The 26,190-nt window shown below is 44.3% G+C and overlaps 1 protein-coding gene across 1 annotated transcript in view; it reads left to right on the forward strand.

The window, feature by feature from the left end:
* Nucleotides 1-26,190, forward strand: part of SLC25A20 (solute carrier family 25 member 20) — a 31,814-nt gene extending 5,624 nt beyond the window's left edge. The window contains exons 2-9 of the mRNA XM_030867029.2: nt 1,161-1,253; nt 5,497-5,624; nt 8,982-9,072; nt 22,822-22,939; nt 23,622-23,694; nt 24,068-24,177; nt 25,016-25,140; nt 25,555-26,190. Coding sequence (XP_030722889.1) covers nt 1,161-1,253; nt 5,497-5,624; nt 8,982-9,072; nt 22,822-22,939; nt 23,622-23,694; nt 24,068-24,177; nt 25,016-25,140; nt 25,555-25,617 — 801 coding nt within the window. The 3' untranslated portion in view covers nt 25,618-26,190. The remainder of the gene's footprint in view (nt 1-1,160; nt 1,254-5,496; nt 5,625-8,981; nt 9,073-22,821; nt 22,940-23,621; nt 23,695-24,067; nt 24,178-25,015; nt 25,141-25,554) is intronic.

Here is a 26,190-nt window from a genome sequence, read left to right on the forward strand (position 1 = left end):
GGCCTAGCCGCTCCGCGGCATGTGGGATCTTCCCAGACCGGGGCACGAACCCGTGTCCCCTGCATCGGCAGGTGGACTCTGAACCCCTGTGCCACCAGGGAAGCCCAGGATTAACTGAAGGGGAAGAGTATCAAAGAGTTAGTGGGCATATTTGAAAACCATCACACTGGGTAAGAATAGGTGAGGACTTGGCCTAGGAGAAGACTTCAGATGGAGAGAGGAAGAAATTAGGATTCCGGAAGACTCTTGAAGGAACTCTCCAAAAGCCTTGGTGCCTATGTGAATAAGAGGAGGAGAAGTAACAGGAAGTGGTCGGATGCTAGAGTTTCAAATCCTGAGAAAGAGGGTAGCCTGGTGGCTCTGGCACAAATGGGTGATTCATCAAAAGGATGAGATTCCGGAGGTGATATGAGTAGGGACAGCTTCTCCAGGCAGTTTGAAATGTAGCCCAAAAGGTGGGGAGAGAAGGTCTGAAGATGGCTGAGTAAAAGTCATCACTGAGCAGAAGCTGAAGCCCTGGAATCTGAGTTTTCTAAAAGGGATAGGGGAACAGATGAGTAGGGTACTTAGCCTTGGAGGACGCCTGGAGTAGAAAAGGAGACGAAGGAGTACCAAGAAGGGAGGTTTAAAGAGAGACAGTTTGAAGCATTGGATACACCAAAAGGTGGAGAAGGATGAGGACCAAGAAAAGTAGGATCAAATCCACCTCACTCCAAAATACCTTTGTTGAGCACCTTACCTAACCACCGACAAGGCACTTCAAATGGGTGTGGAGAGTGCCTAGAGCTGAACTGAGCTTTGCATTCACTGGCACATGATTTGAACTCAATAAACCCAGCCTCCTCATTTGTAAACTGGTAGTACCTATTCCACTGGATCATTGTGGGATCCATTAGATCAGAAATAAATAGCAAAAGTAAGTGGCTGAGGAAATCAGGAACTGTGACTCTCTCCAAAAGCGTGCTACTAATGACTTGTGAGTACAGGGTTTGAATAAACTGGAGGAAAGAGAAGTCTGAATCCAGCAGATAAAGTGAATGCTGAAGACATGCACAGAGGTGCAGCTTTCTCTGTTAAGAGTTTAGCAGACAGTTGGGCCATTGCTACCGACAGGCAGTTCTGATTCTGGGAAATGACTGTATTTTAACTTCTGGTTTCAGGTCCGACTGCAGACGCAGCCCCCAAATTTGCCTGGACAGCCTCCCATGTATTCTGGGACCTTTGACTGTTTCCAGAAGACTCTTATGAGAGAGGTACGGAATCTTGGTGCTGGGCATTTCTCTTATTCAGAGGAACAGTTTCACAGGGTTGATTTATTACTTCTCTGGGGGATAGGGTGACTTTGCGTAGTTCTGTTGGAGGTCTAGCCCACAGCTGTGGCGCTCTCACTGTGCCCTCCTATGCCCTCCTATTGTCATCGCTCTGGAGTCTTTAATAGTTCCAGCTACTGTTTTATGTGAATGACTGAAGCTAATAAAATGGTTCTAAAATGGTTCTCTCTTTTGGAAGGCATAATTTAGACCACAGGGAATTCATGAGGAATAGTTGGAGACGTGAAATAGAAGAAAATGCAAATCTGGATCAGTCAGTTTGACAGGGATCAGTGTCAGAAGTTCACATAAAATCTGGAGGAAGAGTCAGCCAGTCTGAGGAACAGTGAAAGAAGCTAGCAGAGTCTTCAAACCCCTAGACTAAACTAACTAAAGGAAACTAAATTGGTTTGAGGTTATTGAATTACATAGTAATTTTACAGATATTTCTTAAAGTGAAAACATGGGATTTTAAAAAAGGTTTAATTACTAGTGATGTTTATTTCTGACTTCATTAGCACATATGTGACAAGACCTTGTTGAGAATTTTTCCTTTGTTTCCTAAAATATAACTCTAATATGAATAAATATATATGTAGTGTTTATTAAATATACAGAAACTGAGAAGCGGGTGTCACCCAGATAAAGAGGGGATGCTGGTGATTGATGGACTCGGTCTGGGAGGAAAAGTTGTTCCCAGGGTTCATGCAGGACCCCGGCATGGGAGGAAGATTTTGAGGTGGAGTCTACCCAACCACCCATGCGTGAGACGGTGCTGCCTTTTCTTCTGTAAGGCTCTCTTCCTTCCATCAGCCCAGCATGGAGTCTGATCGGTGTCCAGTGGAGCCTTTGGGCTTCAAGTCAGCTAAGAGTTCTCTGCCTTTACAGAGAGGCAGGATTACATGCCTCTTGGTCAGCAAATGTTATTGAGGACCTATTCAGCTCCTGGGCAGTGTGCTGGGTGCTGGAGGCCTGGTGAGAATGGCTCATATAAACCCAACTCTCTGCAGAGTTGAATAGGCTTCCTTAGTTTATGTTTGTGCTTGTCTCTGGGTTTTGCTGTGCCAGATTGAGCTCTCTGCTTTCTGGTGCTGCCAGACGGGTCTTGGTTGTGCTGCATGGAACTGGGTAGGCCAGACAGTGGAAGGAAGGCTAGAGGAGTTGTTGGGAGGCGTGGGTTTGGCCCTCAGGCCTTGGGCATCCTCTCAGCCCAGGTGGGAAGCTGTGGGAGGGGCTTTTGGAGGGCTTTGTCACCTGCTGCTTTTGCAGATCCTTCTCAGAACTTTCTCTTCCTATTCACCTTTCCTATTTACCTCCTCTGCACTTTGTCCTTGGTGAGTCTGCTTACAGCCTGTAGCAGTGCTAGACCTTTGCAGGATCTGGGAGGAGTACTGACGGGTACAGTTGTGCCCCTTGAGTTCTGGAAAGAAGATGGGTTGTGAATGGCCAGGGTCTGTAGCAAGGCAGGTTCTCCAGCCTAGGTCTGTGGACCCTCTCAGTGTGCAACTCCACCCTATTTCTCCTGCTACTTTCTGTAGGGAGCAACTTTAACATTTTTTTGTGTTTTGTTTTAAAAATTGTCCCTTATTTGTATTAAAATGATGCAAGCACTTAGTTTGCTACTGAAGGACTTGTAACAAAGTAGCCCTCCCACCCCAATTCTCTAGAGGTTACTTTCAGCTCTCTCAGTTATTAATGCTGTTTTCTACCTAGATGCATACGTGTATTTTATACATTTAAAAATGTGTTTTAAAACTAACACGGGGACTTCCCTGGTGGTGCAGTGGTTAAGAATCCACCTGCCAATGCAGGGGACATGGGTTCGAGCCCTGGTCCGGGAAGATCCCACATGCCGTGGAGCAACTAAGCCCGTGCGCCACAACTACTGAGCCTGCGCTCTAGAGCCTATGAGCCACAACTACTGAAGCCCGTGCACCTAGAGCCCACGCTCCACAACAAGAGAAGCCACCGCAATGAGGAGCCCGCACATGGCAACAAAGAGTAGCCCCCGCTCGCCACAGCTAGAGAAAGCCCAGGTACAGCAACGAAGACCCAATGCAGCCAAAAATAAATAAATAAATTTATTTTTTAAAAAATATAACTAACACAACATTGTAAAGCAATTATACTCCAATTAAAAAAAAGAGAGAAAAAAATGTGTTTTCGCTACCTATTTGTGGTAGATGATTTTAACTCTTGCATTCCTTATCACCTTTCTGCCCTGCCCATATAATTTTATCATACTTTGTGGTTTAGTACAATTCGGTGTTTTCATGATTACAACTTTATATGTGTTTTTCTCTGTTAACTAAGTAATGTTCTATGATGTGCATTTCATTTCTTGTACAACTTTTTGTTTTTCTTGAGGTTGGGTTAAAAATTGCATCAGTTTCGTTTGCTTGTGTTTCTTTGAATCTCTGCCTCTGTCATCCTGTACCCTAAATGCCCTGTAGAATGCCTTTTTGTTTGGTCTTCCACACTGCCTAAGTAGTTATAATCTGTTGTTCCAATGTTCATTGTTTTGCTTTGTTCTTCTTGGAAAAAACAAACTCTTCCTGGAGTCCTCTATCCTCATACTCCCACGTAGACTGGTTTCTTCCCAGGCCCACTGTACCAGACACCATCCTGGAAATCCCCTTCATCTCTCTTGGGCCAAACTCGTGGTGTCCTGGGTCCCATATCTTCCTCTTCCTTGATTTACTAACTTCTTTGGTTGGGATATCTATTTGTCTATTTATTGGCTACTACATAGTTGCTTTCATTATCAAACTGTACTAGTGAAAATTGATGTGCAGTCTTACTATTGTCTTTAACGATAAAAACCCCATGTCTTGGGCTTCCCTGGTGGCGCTGTGGTTAAGAATCCACCTGCCAATGCAGGGGACACGGGTTCGAGCCCTGGTCTGGGAAGATCCCACATGCCGCGGAGCAACTAAGCCCGTGAGCCACAACTACTGAGCCTGCGCGTCTGCAGCCTGTGCTCCGCAACAAGAGAGGCCGCGATACTGAGAGACCCGCGCACCGCGATGAAGAGTGGTCCCCGCTTGCCACAGAGAAAGCGCTCGCACAGAAACGAAGACCCAACATAGCTAAAAATAAATAAATTAATTAATAAACTTGTTGCAATCATTTAAAAAAAAAAAACAAAAAACAAACCCCATGTCTTTTTTTGGGGGGGGGCACACTGGGCGGCTTGAGTGATCTCAGTTTCCCGACCAGGGATTGAACCTGGGCCACAGCAGTGAAAGCCTGGAATCCTAACCACTAGGCCACCAGGGAACTCCCCTCATGTCTTAATACTTGGGAAATACAAAAATTTCGTACACCTCTAATGTCACCCCAAAGAAGTCACATTGTACATTCTGTTTTGTAGCCTGCTTTTTATTTATTTATTTATTTATGGCTGCATTGGGTCTTCTTTGCTGCATGTGGGCTTTCTCTGGTTGTGGCGAGTGGGGGTTACTCTTCATTGTGGTGTGTGGGCTTCTTATTGTGGTGGCTTCCCTTGTTGCGGAGCATGGGCTCTAGGCACGCAGGCTCAGTAGTTGTGGCTCGTGGGCTCTAGAGCGCAGGCTCAGTAGTTGTGACACACGGGCTTAGTTGCTCCACAGCATGTGGGATCTTCCTGGACCAGGGATCGAACCAGGGCTCAAACTCGTGTCCCCTGCATTGTTAGGCAGATTCTTAACCACTGCACCACCAGGGAAGTCCCTGTAGCCTGCTTTTTTTTCACTTAGTAGTCTCTTCTCATGTTACAATGTGATTTTATGGCTATGTGATAGTCAGTTTATGGAATTCCCATAATGTGTCTCAATCTCCTATTTGAGAATTTTTAGGTTCATTCCAGAATTTTGCTACTTAATAAATTCCTGATGTCATTCTTTTCTATATCTGAGTATTTCCTTAGAATACATTTCTAGACAGAGAATTTTCTGATGAAAGTGTAAGCTACATATTTCCAGATTGCCTTCCAGAATAGGAGCTGTGTTCAGTTTCTCCAGCAGTGTATAAGAAGACAACTATTTGTGATAAATGTGGGAGTATTCTTCCTTTTAAAAGCTCTCCTTGCTTGGAGGGGAGGTGAGGGAAGGAGGCCACAGGTCAGAGGACACACTGCTTCCCTGTTTCAGTAATGTAAAAGTTAGCTGTGTCTGTAAACAGCTTCCACTTCTGTGATTCCTTGCAGGGCATCATGGGTCTATATCGGGGCATGGCCGCCCCCATCATTGGGGTCACCCCCATGTTTGCCGTGTGCTTCTTTGGGTTTGGTTTGGGGAAGAAACTGCAACAAAAACACCCAGAGGATGTGCTCAGGTGAGTACTTACAAGCCTGGAGGACTCAATGCTGTTCTGCCTGGTGGTGTGATACAGGTTAAGGGAAAGAACCTTGGCTGACAGGCAGTGACTGTCCTTCTGGGTCCCCAGGGCTAGCTCCTGGTTGCTCCACGTGAGGGAGGTACTTGAGTTTTCCTTTGCCCTGTGAACCGAAAGGGAAAAAGAAAAACTCAGATCCCTCCCCCACCCCCTTATTAGGTTGTCATAATTTCTTCTGTGAGGTAGTATCGCTTAACTCCACAGCATTGGGAGGTCTGAATGCTAAAATGTGTGTAAAGTGCCATGAAGGTACCTGGTGCTGCAGTAATGACAGCAGCAGCCTTGTTTCCCATCACCTGGTTGGGAGAAGGGAAGGTTCCAACTTTTGTTTTACTTCTTTTTTTTTTTTTTTAATTATTTACTTACTTATTTTTGGCTACATTGGGTCTTCGCTGCTTCACGCAGGCTTTCTCTAGTTGCGGTGAGAGGGGGCCACTCTTCATTGTGGTGTGTGGGCTTCTCATTGCAGTGGCTTCTATTTTTGCGGAGCACGGGCTCTAGGCATGCAGGCTTCAGTAGTTGTGGCACACGGGCTCAGTGGTTGTGGCTCTTGGGCTCTAGAGTGCAGGCTCAGTAGTTGTGGCACACGGGCCTAGCCGCTCCGTGGCATGTGGGATCCTCCCGGACCAGGGCTCGAACCTGTGTTCCCTGCATTGTCAGGCGGATTCCTAACCACTGCACCACCAGGGAAGCCCTTCATTTTAATAACATAATTATTTCAGATATTGGTTTCTCTGGGTTTTAAAAAAATTTAATTAATTAATTTGGCTGCATTGGGTCTTTGTTGCTGTGCACGGGCTTTCTCTAGTTGTGGCAAGCGGGGGCTACTCTTCTTTGCAGTGCACGGGCTTCTCATTGCAGGGACTTCTCTTGTTGTGGAGCACGGGCTCTAGGTGCGTGGACTCAGTAGTTGTGGTGTGCAGGCTTCAGTAGTTGTGGCATGCAGGTTCAGTAGTTGTGGCTTACGGGCTCTAGAGTGCAGGCTCAGTAGTTGTGGTGCACGGGCTTAGTTGTTCCGCAGCATGTGGGATCTTCCTGGACCAGGGCTTGAACCCGTGCCCCCTGCATTGGCAGACGGATTCTTAACCACTGCGGCACCAGGGAAGTCCCTGGTTTCTCTGTTAAAGTGAAATAAATTAGTATATTTCCTTTCAGTAAACTTTAAGTTAGATTTGGGTGTGAAGAGGCAGATGAGGCAGAATTATAGTTCAGAATTTACAAAGTAGTTAATGAAAACAGGCTTCTTGGGATGCAGGGGAATTCTGAGTTGAAACATGGGATGACAAGGCACACTCAGTCTGAGCCGTGCAGGCTGACAACTCCTGGGAGGGGCTGCAGGCAGCACAGGACCCTGGCTAGACTTGGGATTGGGAGCTCAAGGGAGGCAGCCCAGGGTGCCATGTGGTTGTCTTCTGTCACTACTTCAGGCCACAGCAGGCTGAGTAAGGGTCTGGACATAGATAGAAATGCTCATAATGTGAAACTCTATTTTTGGAGTCCTTGTGACCCTCTGAATGTGACCAGCTTCTATAAAAAGCCACAGGTGGCCCCAAATGTGGGTGTGTGGGGCTTCCTTTTGAAACTGTGTTTGACTGTTGGTAGTCCAAATGTCCTATGGACACATGTCCTCTTTGAGCACCTGGTCTTTTAGCTCATGTGCCAGCTCACAAGGGCCATTTACAAGAACCCCCGTGGGGTCACTGCTAGTACTTCAGCCTGTAGGTTGTATTCCCTATATTATGGTGTCAGTCCTCAGAGAAGCACCCTTCCTGCTTAAGCAAAGGTTGAGACACTCAGGTTCCTGCCCCCATAATCCTGCCGTGCTCTGAATCCTGAATGTCAACCCTGCCACCTTCCCCTCCCTGCAGTAGTGTTTGGGGACAGTATGGAAAGGAACATTACCAGGACCTTGGGTCCAGCACTCACAGATGCTTCCCTCATGTGGGGGTGAAGGGTGGCAGAATGGGCCACCCATGTAGGGTGTCTGCATGGTACCCTGTGCACACATAGACCCTGTTCAGAGGAAAGTCCTCAGTCCCGGGAGATGGAGGTATGTCCAGCCTAAGGTCTGGGCATACATGGAAGAACAGATGTTGGTCTCATGAGGGGAAGTTTTGTTGCTGAGAGGACTCCTCTTGGGGACAGCAGTGTGAACTGAGACTGTAAAGGAGGCCATGCATGAAAGCAAGTCTCCTGACTGTTGAACAGTCAGCTTGTGTGCTGGGCTTGCATGCCTGAGGTAGTTGTGTGAGTGCCTGGAAAAAACAGGACCATTGAGACTGGTGCCCTGGAAGGAAGGACCCGAAGTGGATGTCTCCCTTTCCCCATCTGACATCTGTTCTCTGGGTTTTGGGCTCCTTGTAGTGTGGGACAGGCCTGAAGGCTCAGCTATCAGAGGCTTGGGGTTAGGAGGGGCCTGCGGCCCAGGCAAGAAAGTGAAGTTTTTCAACAACATTTGCTAAATTGTGGGGACACTATTGAAATGCTAATTGTAGCTCTGTACTCCACTGCCTCCAGACCAGTCTGGTATAGCTAATCTTAGAAAGAAAAGGAGATGCCAGAGGTGGGACAGGCCGTGACACCAGGAGCCTCCAATTCCACCAAATATTCAATGTGGTTCATTCTGTGAGGGCCATGGTGAGGATCCATATCTCTGGCCACTGGGGGACTATTCCCTGCATGGAAGGCCACAGGACCCATCATGGCTGTGGGTACCATCCCTGACTGGGCCCTTCCCAGCATCTTACAGCACATTCCTCACAACTGGCCTGGCTGGCCCCCTTAGCCTGTGCAAGTGGCCACAGCCATTCCTCCGGCCTTGACACCGTCCTTTGTGAATCTTGGCTTAAAATGTTCTCAGGCCCTTGGTGATCCAGAGGAGGCGAGATTGGAGGGGAACTGGGGTTGATTGAGGTCTGCATTCTGGGTTAGAGGCTTTTTTCCACAACAACCCTGAACTTTACAGATCAAGGCTCAGAGAGGCCAGGAAACTCGTCCATAGTCACTGTGCATGGCAGGCCGGGGAGGAAACTTCTCCCATGGGTGAGGCCATCTGAGTGTGCATGTGGGCCTCGTGACCAAGCTCATATTGCTCTTGGCACTGAGACCCCTGCCTTGGGAAATTTGATGTCAGAATATACCTAGACCTTGGGTTTTGTGTGAAATATGCTTTATTTGTTCTGGACTTCTGCCCAGTCCAAGTACTTATTTTTTCTTTCAAAGTCCTCTTTGCTGGGATTGCCTCTGTTCTGGGTGGTTAGTCACAGGTTCTTGCCTCTTGTTTTTTTTTCAATATAGCTACCCCCAACTATTTGCAGCTGGGATGTTATCTGGTGTATTCACCACGGGAATTATGACTCCTGGAGAACGGATCAAGTGCTTGTTACAGGTGAGGGTGTGATCTGGGGTGGGGGGGATATGATTTGCGGGGAGGTGGGAGGTGGCTAGCTTTTTCCATTGGGTATACAATTTTGTGTGGATGTTTATGTCCTTTCACCCTTTATAAAGACTTCAGGTCAGGTGTGCAAAACAGTTTCAAGGTTTTCAGGAACATGGAAGGAATCGTAGTAGAATCAAGAACCAGGACAGTGCAACAAATCAAATGTCACACCTGTGACGGGTGAGCTCAGACTTATCCACCCTAATTAGCAGCTACTTCAGGAACTCTGAAAGGTGAGTCATGTCTCATCAGAGGTGGAAGGGAGGCTGCTCCTGCCTAACATGTTAGGTCTCTGCCATTTGCCCAAAGGCTCAGTGCCCTTAAAGTGTCTGGCTTGTTCCCAGGCCAAGGGTGTGAACTGACTGCCTGCCTTACCACACAGGGCTCCTTTTTAAAAACGTGTTACTGCTTTTTTCTTCTAATGGCTGAAGCAATTTAACACACAGTCTTTACTAGAAAAATTTTGGTAATGCAGAGAAGCACACAGAAAACAATGTATTTATCACCCATGATACCACCCCACTGTTATGCTTTCTGTGTGAATTCTTCTAGTCTTTTTGGTAAACTTGTATTAAAAAAAGTTATCTTTTGAAATAAAATTGGGGTCACATATTGCAATAGTTTTGTAACCAGTTTTTTTCATTTGATATGTCATAATATTTTTGTGATTTTTTTCCTCAAGCGTCATTTTCTGTATTTTATTTCAATACATGGCTGTCATTTACCCAATAATACCTTATCTGGGGACATGACAAATTATATGCCATAGTGAAGATCTCTGTAAATAAGTCTCTGCATGTGTTCCTGATTATTTTCTTAGGATAAATGTCTAGACTTGAAATTAGTATGATTAAAGGTAGGTACTTTTTTTTTTAAGGTTAAAAAGGTTTTTAATGCATTTTACTAAATGGCCCTCCTATAAGTCTGTCATTTTCTATTCCTGTCAAAAGTATAAGAGCTCTTACTTCCCAGCAGATTCTGTGGCATCTAATTTACAATCTCTGCTAGTCTGATGAGTGAAAAATTTGCATTGTTTTGATTTTTCTTGCTTTTAATTGTCGGTGGGGTTAATTTTTTTGATGCATATTAGCTGTTTGTATTTTTCCTTTGTGAAATACCTATTTGTGTTCTTTGCTCATTTGTTTGTTTTTCTATTGACTTATAAAAGCTTTGGACATGTTTGAATTTATTATTTTGTTTTATTTATTTATTTTTGGCTGTGTTGGGTCTTCATTGCAGCGCAGGCTCTCTCTAGTTGCCGCGAGCAGGGGCTACTCTGTTGCGGTGCACGGGCTTCTCATTGTGGTGGCTTCTCTTGTTGCAGAGCACAGGCTCTAGGCGCGTGGGCTTCAGTAGTTGCAGAACACGGGCTCAGTAATTATGGCACGCAAGCTCTAGAGCGCAGGCTCAGTAATTGTGGCGCATGGGCTTAGTTGCTCTGCAGCATGTGGGATCTTACCGGTTCAGGGATCGAACCCGTGTCCCCTGCATTGGCAGGCGGATTCTTAACCCCTGTGCCACAAGGGAAGTCCCCAATTTATTATTTTTTAAAATTTTTATACAATTTTTAAAGGTTATACTCCATTTACAGTTATTACAAAATATTGGCTGTATTCCCCAAGTTGTACAATACATCCTTGTAGCCTGTCTTACACCCAATAGTTTGTGCCTGTCACTCCCCTACCCCTAAAACCTTTGGACATATTAAGGTTATTAATTTCTTATCATATTTGGCAAGTCTTTATCATGCTTTGCATTTGTCATTTAATTTTGTGCATTTTTTAAATTAAATATTTTATTTTGAGATACTTATAGATTCACATACAGTTGTAAGAAGTAATACAAAGGGAAATAAAGAAATAAATAAAACAAAAGGATCCCATGTACCCTTTACTCAGTTCTTCCACAGAGGTAATATATTGTAAAATTATAGTACAATATCGCAACCAGAATATTGACATTGTTACAGTCAAGATACAGAACAATTCCAACACGCCAAGGATCCTTCATGTAGCCCTTTAATAGCCACATTCACTTCTCGTACCCCACTCCAGTCCTTAACCACCCCAGCAACCACTAATCTGAATTCTATAAGCCTGTAATTTCAAGACTTATATAAATGGAACTATACAGTATGTAAACTTTTCAGATTGGCTTTTTCAACTCAACCTAATTTTCTGGAGATTCATACAGATTGTTGCTTATATGAATAGTTCATTCCTTTTTAGTAGTCCATGGTGTGGATGTACTAGAAATATGTTTAACTTTTCATCCATTGAAGGACATCTTTTTTTCAGTTTTTGGCTATTATAAATAAAGAAGCTATAAACATTCATGTACAGAGGTTTTTCTGAGAAAATCAGTCTTCATTTCTCTGGGATAAATGCCCAGGAGTATAATTGCTGAGTCATGTGGTAGTTGCATGTTTAGTGGGGGTTTCTTTGGGTTTTTTTGGCCACACCGCACCAGCATGTGGAATCTTAGTTCCCCCATCAGGGATCAAACCTGTGTACCCTGAAGTGGAAGCGTGGAGTCTTAACCACTGGATCTCCAGGGAAGTCCCATGTGTGTTAGTTTTTAAAGAAACTACCAAACAGTTTTTTCAGAGTAGCTATATCATTTTACATTTCCACCAGCAATATATGAGTGATCCAGTTTCTCTGCATCCTCACCAACATTTGGTGTTGTCACTGTTCTTAATTTTAGCCATTCTGATAGGTGTGTAGTGATATCTCATTTAATTTGTATTTGCCTAATAGCTGAGGATGTTGAACATCCTTTCCTGTGCTCATTTGCTATATGTATATCCTGTTTGGTGAAATGTTTGTTCACGTGTTTTGCCCATTTCTAATTGGATTATTTGTTTGTTTGTTTGTTTGTTTTGTGGTATGTGGGCCTCTCACTGTTGTGGCCTCTCCCTTTTGTGGAGCACAGACTCCGGACGTGCAGGCTCAACGGCCATGGCTCACAGGCCCAGCTGCTCCGCAGCATGTGGGATCTTCCCGGACCGGGGCACGAACCCGTGTCCCCTGCATCGGCAGGCGGACTCTCAACCACTGCGCCACCAGGGAAGCCCATTTGGTTTTTTATTATTGAGTTTTGAGAGTCCTTTATTCTAGATACTAGTGCTTTGTCAGATATGTGGTTTGCAAATATTTTCTCCTAGTCTATAGTTTGTCTTTTCATCCTCTCAACAGAGTCTTTTGAGCAAACATTTTAAATTTTGATGAAGTCCAGTTTGTTAATTTTTCTTTTATGGATTGGGTTTTGGGTGTTTGGGGCATCAGGTCTTAAGAACTCTTTACCTAGCTTGCAATCCCAAAGATTTTCTAATATGTTTTTTCCAAAAGTTTTATCTATAGTTTACCTTTTACATTTAAGTCTGTGACTCCATTTTGAGTTAATATTTGTATTATGTATGAAAATTAGGTCAGAGTTCTTTTTTTTTTTCTTTTCCCTAGGGCTGTCCAATTGCACCATACCATTTGCTTAAGAGACTTATCTTTCTTCCACTGAATTGTGTTTGCATCTTTGTTAAAAATCAGTTGGGCATATTTGTGTGGGTCTACTTCTGGGTACTCTAGTTTCTTCCATTGATTTATGCTTCTGTCCCTTCACGAATACTACACAGTCTTGATTAGTATAGCCATATACTAAGTCTTGAAATTGACTAGACTGATGCCTCCCACTTTATTCTTTAAAAAAAAAATGGGGACTTCCCTGGTGGTGCAGTGGTTAAGAATCCGCCTGCCAAAACAGGGGACACGGGTTCGAGCCCTGGTCCGGGAAGATCTCACATGCCTCAGAGCAACTAAGCCCATGCACCACAACTGCTCAGCCTCTGCTCTAGAGCCTGAGAACCACAACTACTGAACTCGTGTGCCACAACTACTGAAGCCTGTGCTGCTTCACAACAGGAGAAGCCACCGCAATGAGAAGCCCCACGCACCGCAACGAAGAGTAGCTCCCGCTTGCCGCAACTGGAGAAAGCCCGCGTGTAGCAATGAAGACCCAACACAGCCAAAAATAAATTAATTAATTAATTAATGAAAAAAAATTGTTCTAGCTATTCTAATTCCTTTGTATTGGGTTGGCCAAAAAGTTCACTCGGGTTTTTCCATAACATCTTACAGAAAACTTTTTGGCCAACCCAATATTTCTATGTAAATTTTAGGGTAATTTAGAAAATTGAGAAAAATCTTGCTGAGATTATGTTAAACCTATAGGTCAATTTGGGTAGAATTAACACATTACTTTGAGTCTTCCAATACATGGACATGTTATATCTCTCCATTTATTTAGAACTTTAATTTCTTTCATCAGCATTGTGTAGTTTTCAGCATATAAGCTCTTAATGTGTTTTCTTATATACCTGAGTGCTTCTCTCTTAATTTGACTTTGTAAAATGGCATTGTAAATGGTATTATAATTTTAATTTTGTTGTCTACATTTTCATTGCTAGTTTGTAGAAATATAATAAATTTTTGTATGTTAATCTTGTATCATGTGAACCTTCCTGAATGCCCTTATTAATTCTAGGATTTTTTTTGGTAGATTTCTTGGGATTTCCTATGTAGATAATCATGTTATTTGCAAATAGGGACAGTTTTATTTCTTCATTTCTAATCTATTTACCTTTTATTTCCTTATTTCACTGGCTAGAATTTCCAGTACTGTGTTGAATAAGAGTGATGAGAGTAGATATTTTTACCTTGTTCCCAATCTCATGGGGAAGTGTTCACTATTTCACTGTTAAATATGATGTTAAGTGTAGTTTTTTGTTTGTTTGTTTAGTTTTTTTGGCCGCACCACGCTGCATGCAGGATCTTAGTTCCCCGAACAGGGATGGAACACAGTGTCCCCTGCAGTGGAAGTGCGGAGTCTTAACCACTGGACCACCAGGGAGATCCCAGATGTAGTTTTTTTGATAGATGCTCTTTATCAAGTTGAGAAAGTTACCTTCTATTCCTCTTTTTCTGAGAGTTTTCTCATAAATGGATATTGACTTGTGTCAAATTCTTTTTCTTCATTTATTAATGTGATCATGTGATTTTTCTCCTTTAACCTCTTATACGGTGAATTACATCAATTGGTGTTTGAATCCTGAACCAATTTTGAATTGCTGGAATAAACCCCCCAACTTGGTCATAGTTTATAATTCTTTTTATATACTGCTGAGTTCTATTTTCTTATATTTTGTTAAGTATTTTTGCATCTATAGTCATGAGAGATACTAGTCTGTCAGTTATTTTTCTGTCTTGTCTCTGTCTGGTTTTGGTATCAGAATAATGCTGTCTTCATAAAATGCATTGGGAATTGTTCCCTCTTCTATTTTCTGAGAGGGATTATGTAGAATTGGTGTTAATTTTCCTGTAAACATTTGGTAGAATTTTATAGTGAAACCATATAGGCTTGGAGATTTTGGGGGAGGAATTATTAAATTATGAATTCAATTTTCTTACTAGTTACAGGGCTATTCAAATTACTTATTTCATATTGGGAAAATTGTGGTAGTTTTTTTTTTTATATTTTATTTATTTGGTTGTGCCAGTTCTTAGTTGCGGCAGGCGGGCTCCTTAGTTGTGGCTTGCCAGCTCCTTAGTTGTGGCATGTGAACTCTTAGTTGCGGTTGCATATAGGATCTGGTTCCCTGACCAGGGATCGAACCTGGGCCTCCTACACTGGGAGCACGGAGTCTTATCCACTGCGCCACCAGGGGAGTCCCTGTGGTAGTTTTTGGTTTTGTTTTTTTTATCTAAGTTGTCAAATGTGTGTGTGTAAAGTTGTTTATAGTATTCCCTTATTGTCCTTTATACATTGGCAGATTCTGTGGTGTTATCTTCTGTTTTATTCCTGGTATTAATAATTTGTAGGGCTTCCCTGGTGGCACAGTGGTTAAGAATCCACCTGCTCATGCAGGGGAAACGGGTTTGAGCCCTGGTCCGGGAAGATCCCATATGTCACGGAGCAACTAAGCCCATGTGCCCCAACTACTGAGCCTGCACTCTAGAGCCGTGAGCCACAACTACTGCAGCCCTCGTGCCTAGAGCCTGTGCTCCTCAACAAGAGAAGCCAGTGCAATGAGAAGCCTGCACACCACAACGAAGAGTAGCCCCCGCTTGCCACAACTAGAGAAAGCCTGCATGCAGCAGCGAATACCCAACACAGCCAAAAATAAATAAATTAATTAATTAATAAAAAAACAATAATTTGTGACTTCTCTCTTTTTTTTCTTTGTCAGCCTCACTTGAGGTTTGTCAGTTTTATTGATCTTTTCAAAAAAGATTTTTCTTTCTTTTTTTTTTTTTTTGGCCATGCCACGTGGCTTGCGGGATCTCAGTTCCCTGAATCCAGGCCACAGCAGTGAAAGCCCAGAATCCTAACCACTAGACCACCAGGGAACTCACCTCATTGATTTTCTTTATTGTTTTTCTGTTTTCAATTTCATTGGTTTCTGCTTTTTTTTTTAATTATTTCCTTCCTTTTGCTTGTTTTGGGTTTTGTTTGCTTTTCTTTCTTTTCTTTTTTTAGGTGTTTGAGGTGCAAGCTTAGATTATTGTTTTGAGGCTTTTCCTCTTTTCTAACATACACAGTCAGTGCTATAAAGTTTCCTCTCAGCCCTGCTTTAGCTGTGTCCCACAAACTTCAACATATTTTAATTTTCAGTCAGTTCAGTGTGTTTTCTTCCTTCCTTCCTTCCTTCCTTCCTTCCTTCCTTCCTCCCTCCCTCCCTCCCTCCCTCCCTCCCTCCCTCCCTCCCTTCCTTCCTTTCTTTCTTTCTTTCTCTGTGTCGGGTCTTAGTTGCAGCATGCAGGACGTTTTAGTTGTGGCATGAAAACTTTTAGTTGTGGCATGTGGGATCTAGTTCCCTGACTAGGGGTCGAACCCAGGCCCCCTGTATTGAGAGCATGGAGTCTTAGCCACTGGACCACCAGGGGAGTCCCAGTTCAGTGTGTTTTCTAATTTCCTTTGAGACTTCCTTTTTTAATTACTTAGGAGAGTGTTGTTCAGTTTTTAAGTGTTGGAGATGATTGATTTCTAGTTTGAGTCCATTGTGATTGGAAAACATATTCTGTATTATTTACATTCTTTTAAATTTTTTGAGGTTTATGGCCTTGGATATGGTTTATCCTGGTGCATGTTCCATGGGCATTTGAAAAGAGTGTGTGTTCTGCTGTCATTTGGTGGAGTAATCTATAAATGTCGATTATATCCTGTTGATTGATGGTGTTGTTGAGTTCTTCTCTATCCTTGATGATTTTCTGTCTAGTTGTTCTACCTATTCGTTGATGGAGGAATTTGAAATCTCCAACTGTAATTGTGAGTTTGTTTGTTTCTTCTTTCAGTTCTATCAGTTTTGCTTCACATAGTTTGCAGCTTTTTTGTATAATGTATACACATTTAGGATTGCTATGTCTTCTTAGTGGATGGGCCCTTTTATCACTATGTAATGTCCCTCACATTACCATTATATAATATCCCATATTTTTGCTTACTATGTTCTTTCTTCCTTCCTGGTGTTCCAGGGTTCCTTCTTTTAGAGTTTCTTTTCTATTTAAAGAACTTCCTTTAGCCATTCTTTTGGGGAAGGTCAGTGAATGACAAAGTCTCTCAGTTTTCCTTCATCTAAGAATGCCTCATTTCCCCTTTATTCCTGAAGAATATTTTCACTTGACGTAGGGTTCTGGGATTACAGTTCTTTTCCCTTTCTTTCTTTCTTTCTTTCTCTCTTTCTTTCTCTCTTTCTTTCTTTCTTTTCTTTCTTTCATTGCGTTGGGTCTTCGTTGCTGCATGTGGGCTTTCTCTAGTTTCGTCAATGGGGGGCTACTCTTCCTGCGGGATTCTCGTTGCAGTGGTTTCTCTTGTTGCGGAGCTTGGGCTTTAGGCACACGGGCTTCAGTAGTTGTGGCATGTGAGCTCAGTAGTTGTGGCTCATGGGCTCTAGAGCGCAGGCTCAGTAGTTGTGGCACATGGGCTTAGTTGCTGTGCAGCATGTGGGATCTTCCCGGACCAGGGCTTGAACCTGTGTCCCCTGCATTGGCAGGCGGATTCTTAACCACTGCACCACCAGGGAAGTCCCCACTGAGCTTTTTCTTTTGGTTGTATTTTTCTTTTTTTTTTATTGCAGTACGCGGGCCTCTCACTGTTGTGGCCTCTCCTGTTGCGGAGCACAGGCTCCGGACTCGCAGGCTCAGCGGCCATGGCTCACGGGCCTAGCCGCTCTGCGGCATGTGGGATCTTCCCGGACCGGGGCATGAACCCGTGTCCCCTGCATCGGCAGGCGGACTCTCAACCACTGTGCCACCAGGGAAGCCCTCGGTTGTGTTTTTCAATTCTAAAACTTCCACTTGGTTCTTCCTTATATCTTCTGTTTCTGTGCTGATATTTTATTTATTTGCTGTGGCTTTCTAATTTTTTTAATCTGTTTCAAGCATATTAATAATTACTCGTTGAAGGATTTTTACAATGGCTGGTTTAAAATCTTTGTCAGATAATTCTAACATCTCTGTCATCTTGGTATTGGCATCTATTGCTTCTTTTTTCTTTCAGTTTGAGATCTTCCTGGGTTTGGACATGTGTGATTTCCAATTGGAACCCGGATATTTGCATACTTTATTGAGATTCTGGATCCTATTTAATCTTTCCATTTTAGTTGGCTTTCTTTGACACCACTCCAGTAGGAAGGGAGGGATGCTGCCTCATTACTGCCAAGTGGAAGTGGAAGTCTAGGTGACCCACTCGACCTCTGTTGACACTTGAGGGTGGGGCACTTCTTTTTACTGCTGGGTGGATGTGGGAGTTCCAGTGTCTCTACTGACACCACAGGACAGGAGGGTGATGATTACAGGCTCTCAGGGATGAAAGTCCTTATTCTGTACTTGGCCTTTTCTGACTCCACCCAGGTAGCATATTGGGTACCTTGTTACAGCCCTGCGAAGGTGGAAGTCTGGGCTCCCCACAGGGTCTTTGCTGGTGTGGAAGAGGGTGAGGCCACAGTTTTTTCTATGGTGTATGGCTGGAGTAGAGTGTTTTTTGTCTAAAGATTTTCTGTCTTTCTAGGCTGTTCCTTTTCTGGTCCTTTGTCTAGAGAATGCAGGCTTTTGTTGAGGCTTCTTTTTGATCTGTGCTTCTTGGTATTCCTGGATTGCCAGTTTCTTCTGCTTTAAGTCCGAGATACATCAAAAAAGAAAATCCAGGGAGCTTCCCTGGTGGCGCAGTGGTTGAGAGACTGCCTGCCGATGCAGGGGACACGGGTTCGTGCCCCAGTCCAGGAAGATCCCACATTCTGTGGACTGGCTGGGCCCGTGAGCCATGGCCGCTGAGCCTGCGCATCCGGAGCCTGTGCTCCACAACGGGAGAGGCCACAACAGTGAGAGGCCCGCGTACCACCAAAAAAAAAAAAAAAAAAAAATCCAGGGGACTCACCACTACGTCATTGCTTAAGTCCCAAGGTCCCTAGCCAGTCTGCTTCTTCTCTCCAAACTTTCAGAGTCCTCTTATATTTTTTAAAAACAAATAATGTCTAGAGTTTTTTGTTGTACTTAGCAGGAGGATTGGGAAAATGCTTCTTAGACGTCTGTATATTGATTTTGAGTTAGGGACTGTTTGTTTTCAGTAGCCTTGTCCCTTAGTCTTTTCCATCATGGCTTCTTCCATCTCTTTTATGCCTGAAGTCCTTTTCTGCTCCTAGATGAGACAGTCCCCATCCATATTCTTCCCTTGTACTCCTCCACTCTGCTGGGTTACTACTTTGTGACTCTCTTCTCTTCTCAAACGCCTACCCTCTCAGGAGATGACCTGGCTTTTTAAAATTATTATTATTAATTAATTAATTTATTTTTGGCTGCGTTGAGTCTTCGTTGCTGTGCACGGGCTTTCTCTAGTTGCGGCAAGTGGGGGCTACTCTTCGTTGCAGTGCGCAGGCTTCTCATTGCGGTGGCTTCTCTTGTTGCAGAGCATGGGCTCTAGGTGTGCGGGCTTCAGTAGTTGTGGCATGCGGGCTCAGTAGTTGTGGCTCATGGGCTCTAGAGTGCACGCTCAGTAGTTGTGGCGCACAGGCTTAGTTGCTCCACGGCATGTGGGATCTTCCCGGACCAGGGCTCGAACCCATGTCCCCTGCATTGGCAGGTGGATTCTTAACCACTGCACCACCAGGGAAGTCCCCTGGCTTTCTACTTCACTGAGAAAACTGAAACCACCAGAGGAGGACTTTACCAGATGCCCTCCACTGCCTCCACTCACTCACTGGCATCTAACTACATCTGTGGCTGCCTGGCTATTTCCACCACGAATGGCCCATGCTTCTGTTTGCCCCCACATCCTATCCCCTCTTGCCCATCCAGAGACCTTGCTTCAACAATTCTTCTTTCTCTCTCCTTGAACATCAGTTTTTGCTCTCCAATGGATTGTTCTCTTCAGCAATAGCGTAAATATTCTTGTATTTTCACCTTAAAAATACAAACTTCTCTCTATTTTACCTTCCACATCTATTTCTGTGCTTCCTGTCTTTGCTCCCCTTTACATCAAAATTCTTTGAAAAAGTTTTCTGTTTTTTTCCTACTCTTTGTCTCTAGTCCCCCTTCTCTAATTGTCAAACGCATATCAGACTGGCTTTTGCCTCACAACTCCAACAAAAGTACTTTTGTCAAGATCACCAGTGACCTTTTTTTAAAAAATTTTTTAATTAATTTATTTTTGGCTGCGTCGGGTCTTAGTTGCAGTGTGCGGGCTCCTTGTTATGGCACATGGGCTTCTTTCTATTGCAGCAGGTGGCATTAGTTGCCCCGTGGCATGTGGGATCTTAGTTCCCCAACCAGGGATCGAACCCACGTCCCCTGCACTGGAAGGCAGATTCTTAACCACTGGACCACCAGAGATGTCCCACCAGTGACTTTTACACTAAATCCAATGTTCAGTTCTTGGGCCTGGACATTGATCCATCTTGATCCATAAACAGAATTGGACTCAGCTGGTCCCCCATCTTCCTTGAAGATCTATCTTCACTTGGCTTCTCTCCTGACTTTCCTCCTACCTACTTGGCTGCTCCTTTTCTATGTCCGTTGTTGGTTTATCCTCATTTTCTCAATCTTTTAATGTTCATGTGCACAAGGCTCAGTCATATTACACTCATCTTGTTGATGATTTCTTCTTGTCTCATGAGTTTTAGACACCATCTGTATAATAATGATTTTCCAGTTTATGTCTCCAACTCAGACTTTTCCTGAACTCTGGACTAGTTTATCCAACATTTCCGTTGGATGCTAGTAGGCACCTCAGAGTCACCATGTGCAAAACTGAACTCCTGGTCTTCCTCAATACCTGCTTTATCTACAACCTTCTGTAGCTCGGTTGGTGGCAATACCATCTATCTAGTTGTTCAGCCCTAAAACTCAGGAGTTCTCCTAGATTGTACACTTTATCTCACTGTACATATCCTATTTGTTGAACAGTTAAGCTGGCTTTCAAAATATCACAAATCTATCCTGTCCCATCACCTCCGTTGCAACTACATTGCTCCAGGTCACCTTCAGCACTGGCCTGGATGACTGTGAGGGCCTCCTCACTTGTTTCCCTGCTTACAGTCTATACCACACATAAGTGAGAAAATTCTGTTAATATGTCAATTCCATGCCCAGTCCTCTTTGGCCCCCCAGGTCACTGTGAGTCAGCTCCAACATCCTCTGATAACATGGGCCTCTGTGCCATTCCTCAGATACACCAGGCTCACATGTGCTGGGATCATCTGGGGAAGTTATATTTAAAAAAAAAAAAAACATTGATACTCAGTTGACATTGTCTTAAATTTATTATTTTTAGAAAAATTGACATCTTCCTGATTGAAAACTTTTCCTAACAGAACTATGACTCTCTTTTTATTTACCTCTTCTTTTATGTCCCTTGGAAAGGTTTTAGAGTTTTATTTATGCAAATCCTATTGCTTGATGCACATATATTTTATTGCTTTTTTTTTCTTTTCCTAAGAACATTCTTTATTCCTTAAACAAGTCACACCTCCTGTGATTTCATTGGAAAAACAGAAACTGGAAGAAGTATTTCTGTAACTTTATCAGAGGAACACAGATCAATGTATTTAAAGGAATGCTTAACTTGAGTTTAGACATGTAAATCAGTTTAGGAGACATTGTGTACTATCTAGCGTATTCAAGTTTTGCTACTTGAAAGTTGACTATGAATTGATTTTTCTACCTTAATTTAACTAATAAATTTCTAGTCATACCTACTATATTCCTGGCAAGGGGCTAGAGATATCATGATCAACAAGGCCACGTTTTTGCTCTTGGGAATCTCATAGACTTGATTTCTTCTCCGGTACAAGCCAAGCTCTATAAAAAGAGCTAGTTTAAGACATTGCAGATTTCATGAAGGTAGGCACTCACTTTAAAGAACAGCCTTTAAAACTCTTGAGTCCACGCAATTATTTATCTTGTACTCATTGAAGTTATTAGGTACCTAATAAAAAATACCGAGAGGTTGCACAGTAAGGAATATTTCACCTAAATATGCAATATTAGACCAATGAACATGGACTGTCATATTTCTAGCATTATGGAGAGTTCTGGATTAGGTGCAGGTGCCCCTTCAAGAAAACTTTATTTATTTATTTATTTTTTTTTTTTTTTGCGGTTCGCGGGCCTCTCACTGTTGTGGCCTCTCCTGTTGGGGAGCACAGACTCCGACGCGCAGGCTCAGCGGCCATGGCTCTCGGGCCTAGCCGCTCCGCAGCATGTGGGATCTTCCCAGACCGGAGCACGAACCCGTGTCCCCTGCATCGGCAGGCGGACTCTCAACCACTGTGCCACCAGGGAAGCCCTGGAGTATAATTCTTTATTGCTATTAGAATGGGATTCTTTTCCATTATTTTTCAACTAGTTATTGTTTGTATGTACAAAAATTTATTGGATTTATATATTTATTTTGTAAGTATTTCTCCTTGGAACTATTAAATCTGAACTCTCTTTCCAGCTTTAACTACTCTTTGGTTGATGCCCTTGTGTGTTCGGATTCCTCTTGACTCTGTACTTGCTGTGGATCCTACATGGGGCTGTCTTTCTCTCAGATCTTTTGTGGAATACCTCCTGCCTGCCCTCAGGCTCTTGGCTCTTAGGCCCTGGAGCCCAGAGACTAGGATAGGGGGCCTCTCCTTTGCCCTCCCCTGGCTCTACACAGGACCTCTATCCAGGCATTTAGAGCTCTGAATACAATTTCCAGTTCACCTTCTTTTAACCAAGCTTCATGATCAGTTAGAGCTTGGAGTGGATTTAGTAGTCAATGGATATTTGTTGAAGGAATAAGTGATTGACTGAAGTATTTGTCTCCTCCCTTCTAGACTGCCAACTAGCTTTTTTTATTTTTTATTTTTCCAACTAGCTTTATCGGGAATGCTCTTGTATTTGGGAACTTATTTTTCAACGTATTTTCCATCTCCTCTGTTGATTTTTTTTTCTAGTCAATTTGTTTATATTTTGTCATATATTCACCTAGCCTTATTTCATAGTAACTTCCACCAATATTGTACCTCCTAAATAACTATCAATTTGACAATGATAGTTATATTATTTCATTGGTCTAATGCATAATGACCACTCCCACACTCACTATGTAATCTTCTGTAACCTGCTAGGTTTGTTGACTTTGATGTTGCTGTTGCTGACTTGATGACTCTTTCCTCCCTCTCAGATTCAAGCTTCTTCAGGGGAGACCAAGTATACTGGTGCCTTGGACTGTGTAAAGAAGCTATACAAGGAGGCTGGGATCCGAGGCATCTACAAGGGGACTGTGCTCACCCTCATGCGAGGTAACCTTTGAGGCCCTCCATCTGAGGTGATTTGCCACAGAGGGTCTTGCCTGGATCTCCCGACGAGCCTTGGCATACATGCCACAGCTCTGACAGGGCTGGCACTGTGTGTCCTGGTTTTAGGCCATCTTACCTCTGGCCAGCATGGACACACATGAGGATGGGGGGACCCTCCATCCTTCTGATAGGCTGGCCGTCAAGGATGGAAATCATGAGCTTGGCAGTCGGAGGGGAGTAGCAAGTGGAAATCGTGACTGGAGGGATGAGTGGGAAGAAAGAATGACTTAGGAGCAGTGGAGCTCTTTTTGGCTTGAGAGGCATGTCCTATTGGGGTGGCAATAGAAGAGGCAGAGACAGCTCAACCCTTGTCCTGAGATGACAGCTTGGGGGAAGGCCAGATGTTAGCTCGTTTATAACTGCTTGGAGTGGGCATATTAGTGTGGACCACTCAGAGGGCCTTTGAAGATGAAATAATGTCGTGCATGTTAGCGCTCACTCACACCAGTGCTCGCCCCAGAGCAGCATCTGGTCACTGCAAAGTGATGATTGCAAATAGGAAGTGCTGCTGAGGAGCTTCTCAGGAAACCTTCAAGGGTCCAAAGCCAAGCTTGGTCCTTCTAAGATCAGGAAATCTGCGAGAATTTTTATATCATTTAATTTACCTCTTTATTGCCACTAACAGATGTTCCAGCCAGTGGGATGTATTTCATGACATATGAATGGCTGAAAAATATCTTAACTCCAGAGGAAAAGAGGTGAGGAGAACAGAAGAACTTAGAAGCCACTTTGCCCAATCATGGGTAGGTTGCCATTTCCTGTTAGTGGACCTGAAGGCAGAAGTGGGACTTGCTTCTGTCTCCATGTCCACTTCCCTATTGTTGCTGCTGAGGCCCAGCTAAAACTAATACCCTTTACCCTGTGCCTCACCTGGTGGAGGAAGTGTTTGAAACAAGTGCATGAAACCTCCTTCAACGAGTGGCAGCTACCATGTCACAGGAGCTTTGGCCTTGGACCTCCTCCCTCCAGCCAGTTTCTCCCTCTCTGTGGCTGCCCTGTCTGCACAGGAGGGATGGTCTGAACACCACTGTCACAGCCTTTGTCTGACTGGGGCTGTTTGGTATTCTGCAGTGTCAATGAGCTCAGCGTGCCTCGGATCCTGGTGGCTGGGGGCATCGCAGGGATCTTCAACTGGGCTGTGGCAATCCCTCCAGACGTGCTCAAGTCCCGCTTCCAGACTGGTTAGTAAAGGAGAGTAGGGTAGATGGGGTTGGAGTGGGTCCCAGAACTGGTTGCCCCTGTGGTACAGAGTTCTTAAGGCCCTAGGGATACTCAATCTCCACAGTAGCACTCAGCATCTCTCTGGCCAACATTCTCCCTTGCAGTCATTTGTGTTCTAGGAATGCTAGACTCATTTTCTTTTTTTTTTGCAGTACGCGGGCCTCTCACTGCTGTGGCCTCTCCCGTTGTGGAGCACAGGCTCCGGACACGCAGGCTCAGCGGCCATGGCTCACGGGCCTAGCTGCTCTGCAGCATGTGGGATCTTCCCGGACCGGGGCACGAACCCATGTCCCCTGCATCGGCAGGCAGACTCTCAACCACTGCGCCACCAGGGAAGCCCCTAGACTCATTTTCTTGTCAGCCTAAGCATAAAATAAGTGAGAGAAGAACTTCCCTGGCAGTCCAGTGGTTAAGACTCCTCGCTTCCACTGCAGGGGGCACACGTTCAGTCCCTGGTCAGGGAACTAAGATCCCACATGCCGTGCAGCGTGGCCCAAAAAAAGAAAAATAGTAGAGAAGAAGTCAAATCAACCTTCCTTCCCTCACATGAGCAGAAGGACTGTTTCATTCTTCATTCCCTTCTCCACTCCCTTGGCACCAGTAATCCAGACATTTGTGTTTGTTTGTCCCAAGGTGAACTGTGTTGTCTGTGGACTGGTCCCAGATGACCTGCAAAGTGTCCTCTCGCTGGTGCTGTGGCCCTGCAGGAAGACTTGACTACAATATTGTCCCCATGTAGGTCACCATGGTCAGGTCAGGAAGCTTCCTGAAGCCTTAACAGTTGCTTTCTGCCCACAGCACCTCCTGGGAAATATCCTAATGGCTTCAGAGATGTGCTGAGGGAGCTGATCCGGAATGAAGGAATCACATCCTTGTATAAGGGGTTCAATGCAGTGATGATCCGAGCCTTCCCAGCCAATGCGGTGAGTGACTGGCAGGGGCTGTGCTTTCCCTTTGGGGCTCAGAGCAGGGTGCAGGTGGGCTGACTTTTGCTTGCTTCTGGGATTGAATTGGGGGCTCAGTTTTTCCAAATCCCACCCTCAGTCAGAGCCTCCTTATTTGTTCCCTTTCCTGAAACTGTCAGGAAGATTTGCCTTTGTGATCCTCTGAGGTGAGGAGCTTTGATTTCCTGGCCTGACCATCAGAAGTGGGCAGTTTGGGGACATGCATTTTCTTTCCCTTTTAGGAATGAGAAAGCATAGCTTGATTCTGTGACCTGAGGTGGGAGATTAGCAAGGGGTTTTGGTCCTGACAGGGCCAGTCAAGCACAGTGCTGGGGTCTCTGTGAATAGTCACAACTCCTGTTGGCTTTTCTCTTCCTTCCAACCCCTTCTCAGGCCTGTTTCCTTGGCTTTGAAGTTGCCATGAAGTTCCTTAATTGGGCCATGCCCAACTTGTGAGGCTGAAGGCTGCTCAAGGCTTCAGGATGCTGGAAGCTGTCATCGAGGAGGAACAGTGGGCAGGACTAGGCTGTCCTGAAGTGTGAGGGGAGGGGCATGGTGGGATGTGAGCTCTGTGCACGGACTCAATGGTTGAGACCATTGTCTTAATGACATCCTCTTCCTGGTATAATTTGCCATTTTGCAACTTGAATCCACTCTAGTCAATTTAAGGGAACTCATGAGGATTTGGAGATGGAGTAAGTAGCTTCTAGACCAGATACTGTCTGTGGCCAGAATGCTGTCTACTAGTTGATCACTGGCCCTACTACACCCAAAATACTCCTTGAGAAAGAGGGAATCTCAGCCTCTCACTGGAGACACTATGCATGTTTTCAGCCATCTGACCAGGAACTGGGGCCTTCTTTGATCCCTAGCCAGGAACACTCACCAGATTTCCAGGGTATCATCTAATCCTGGCCTGCACATGGGAATGTGGACTTGAGGCCCACATCTGTCTGCCCAAGTGGACTGAGCAAATGTGCCTAGGGATAGATAGCCTGTTAACAGTCAGGTTTTTTTTTTTTTTTTAAT

The sequence above is a fragment of the Globicephala melas genome, chromosome 11, assembly GCF_963455315.2.
Source record: "Globicephala melas chromosome 11, mGloMel1.2, whole genome shotgun sequence".
Classification (NCBI taxonomy): Eukaryota; Metazoa; Chordata; class Mammalia; order Artiodactyla; family Delphinidae; genus Globicephala; species Globicephala melas.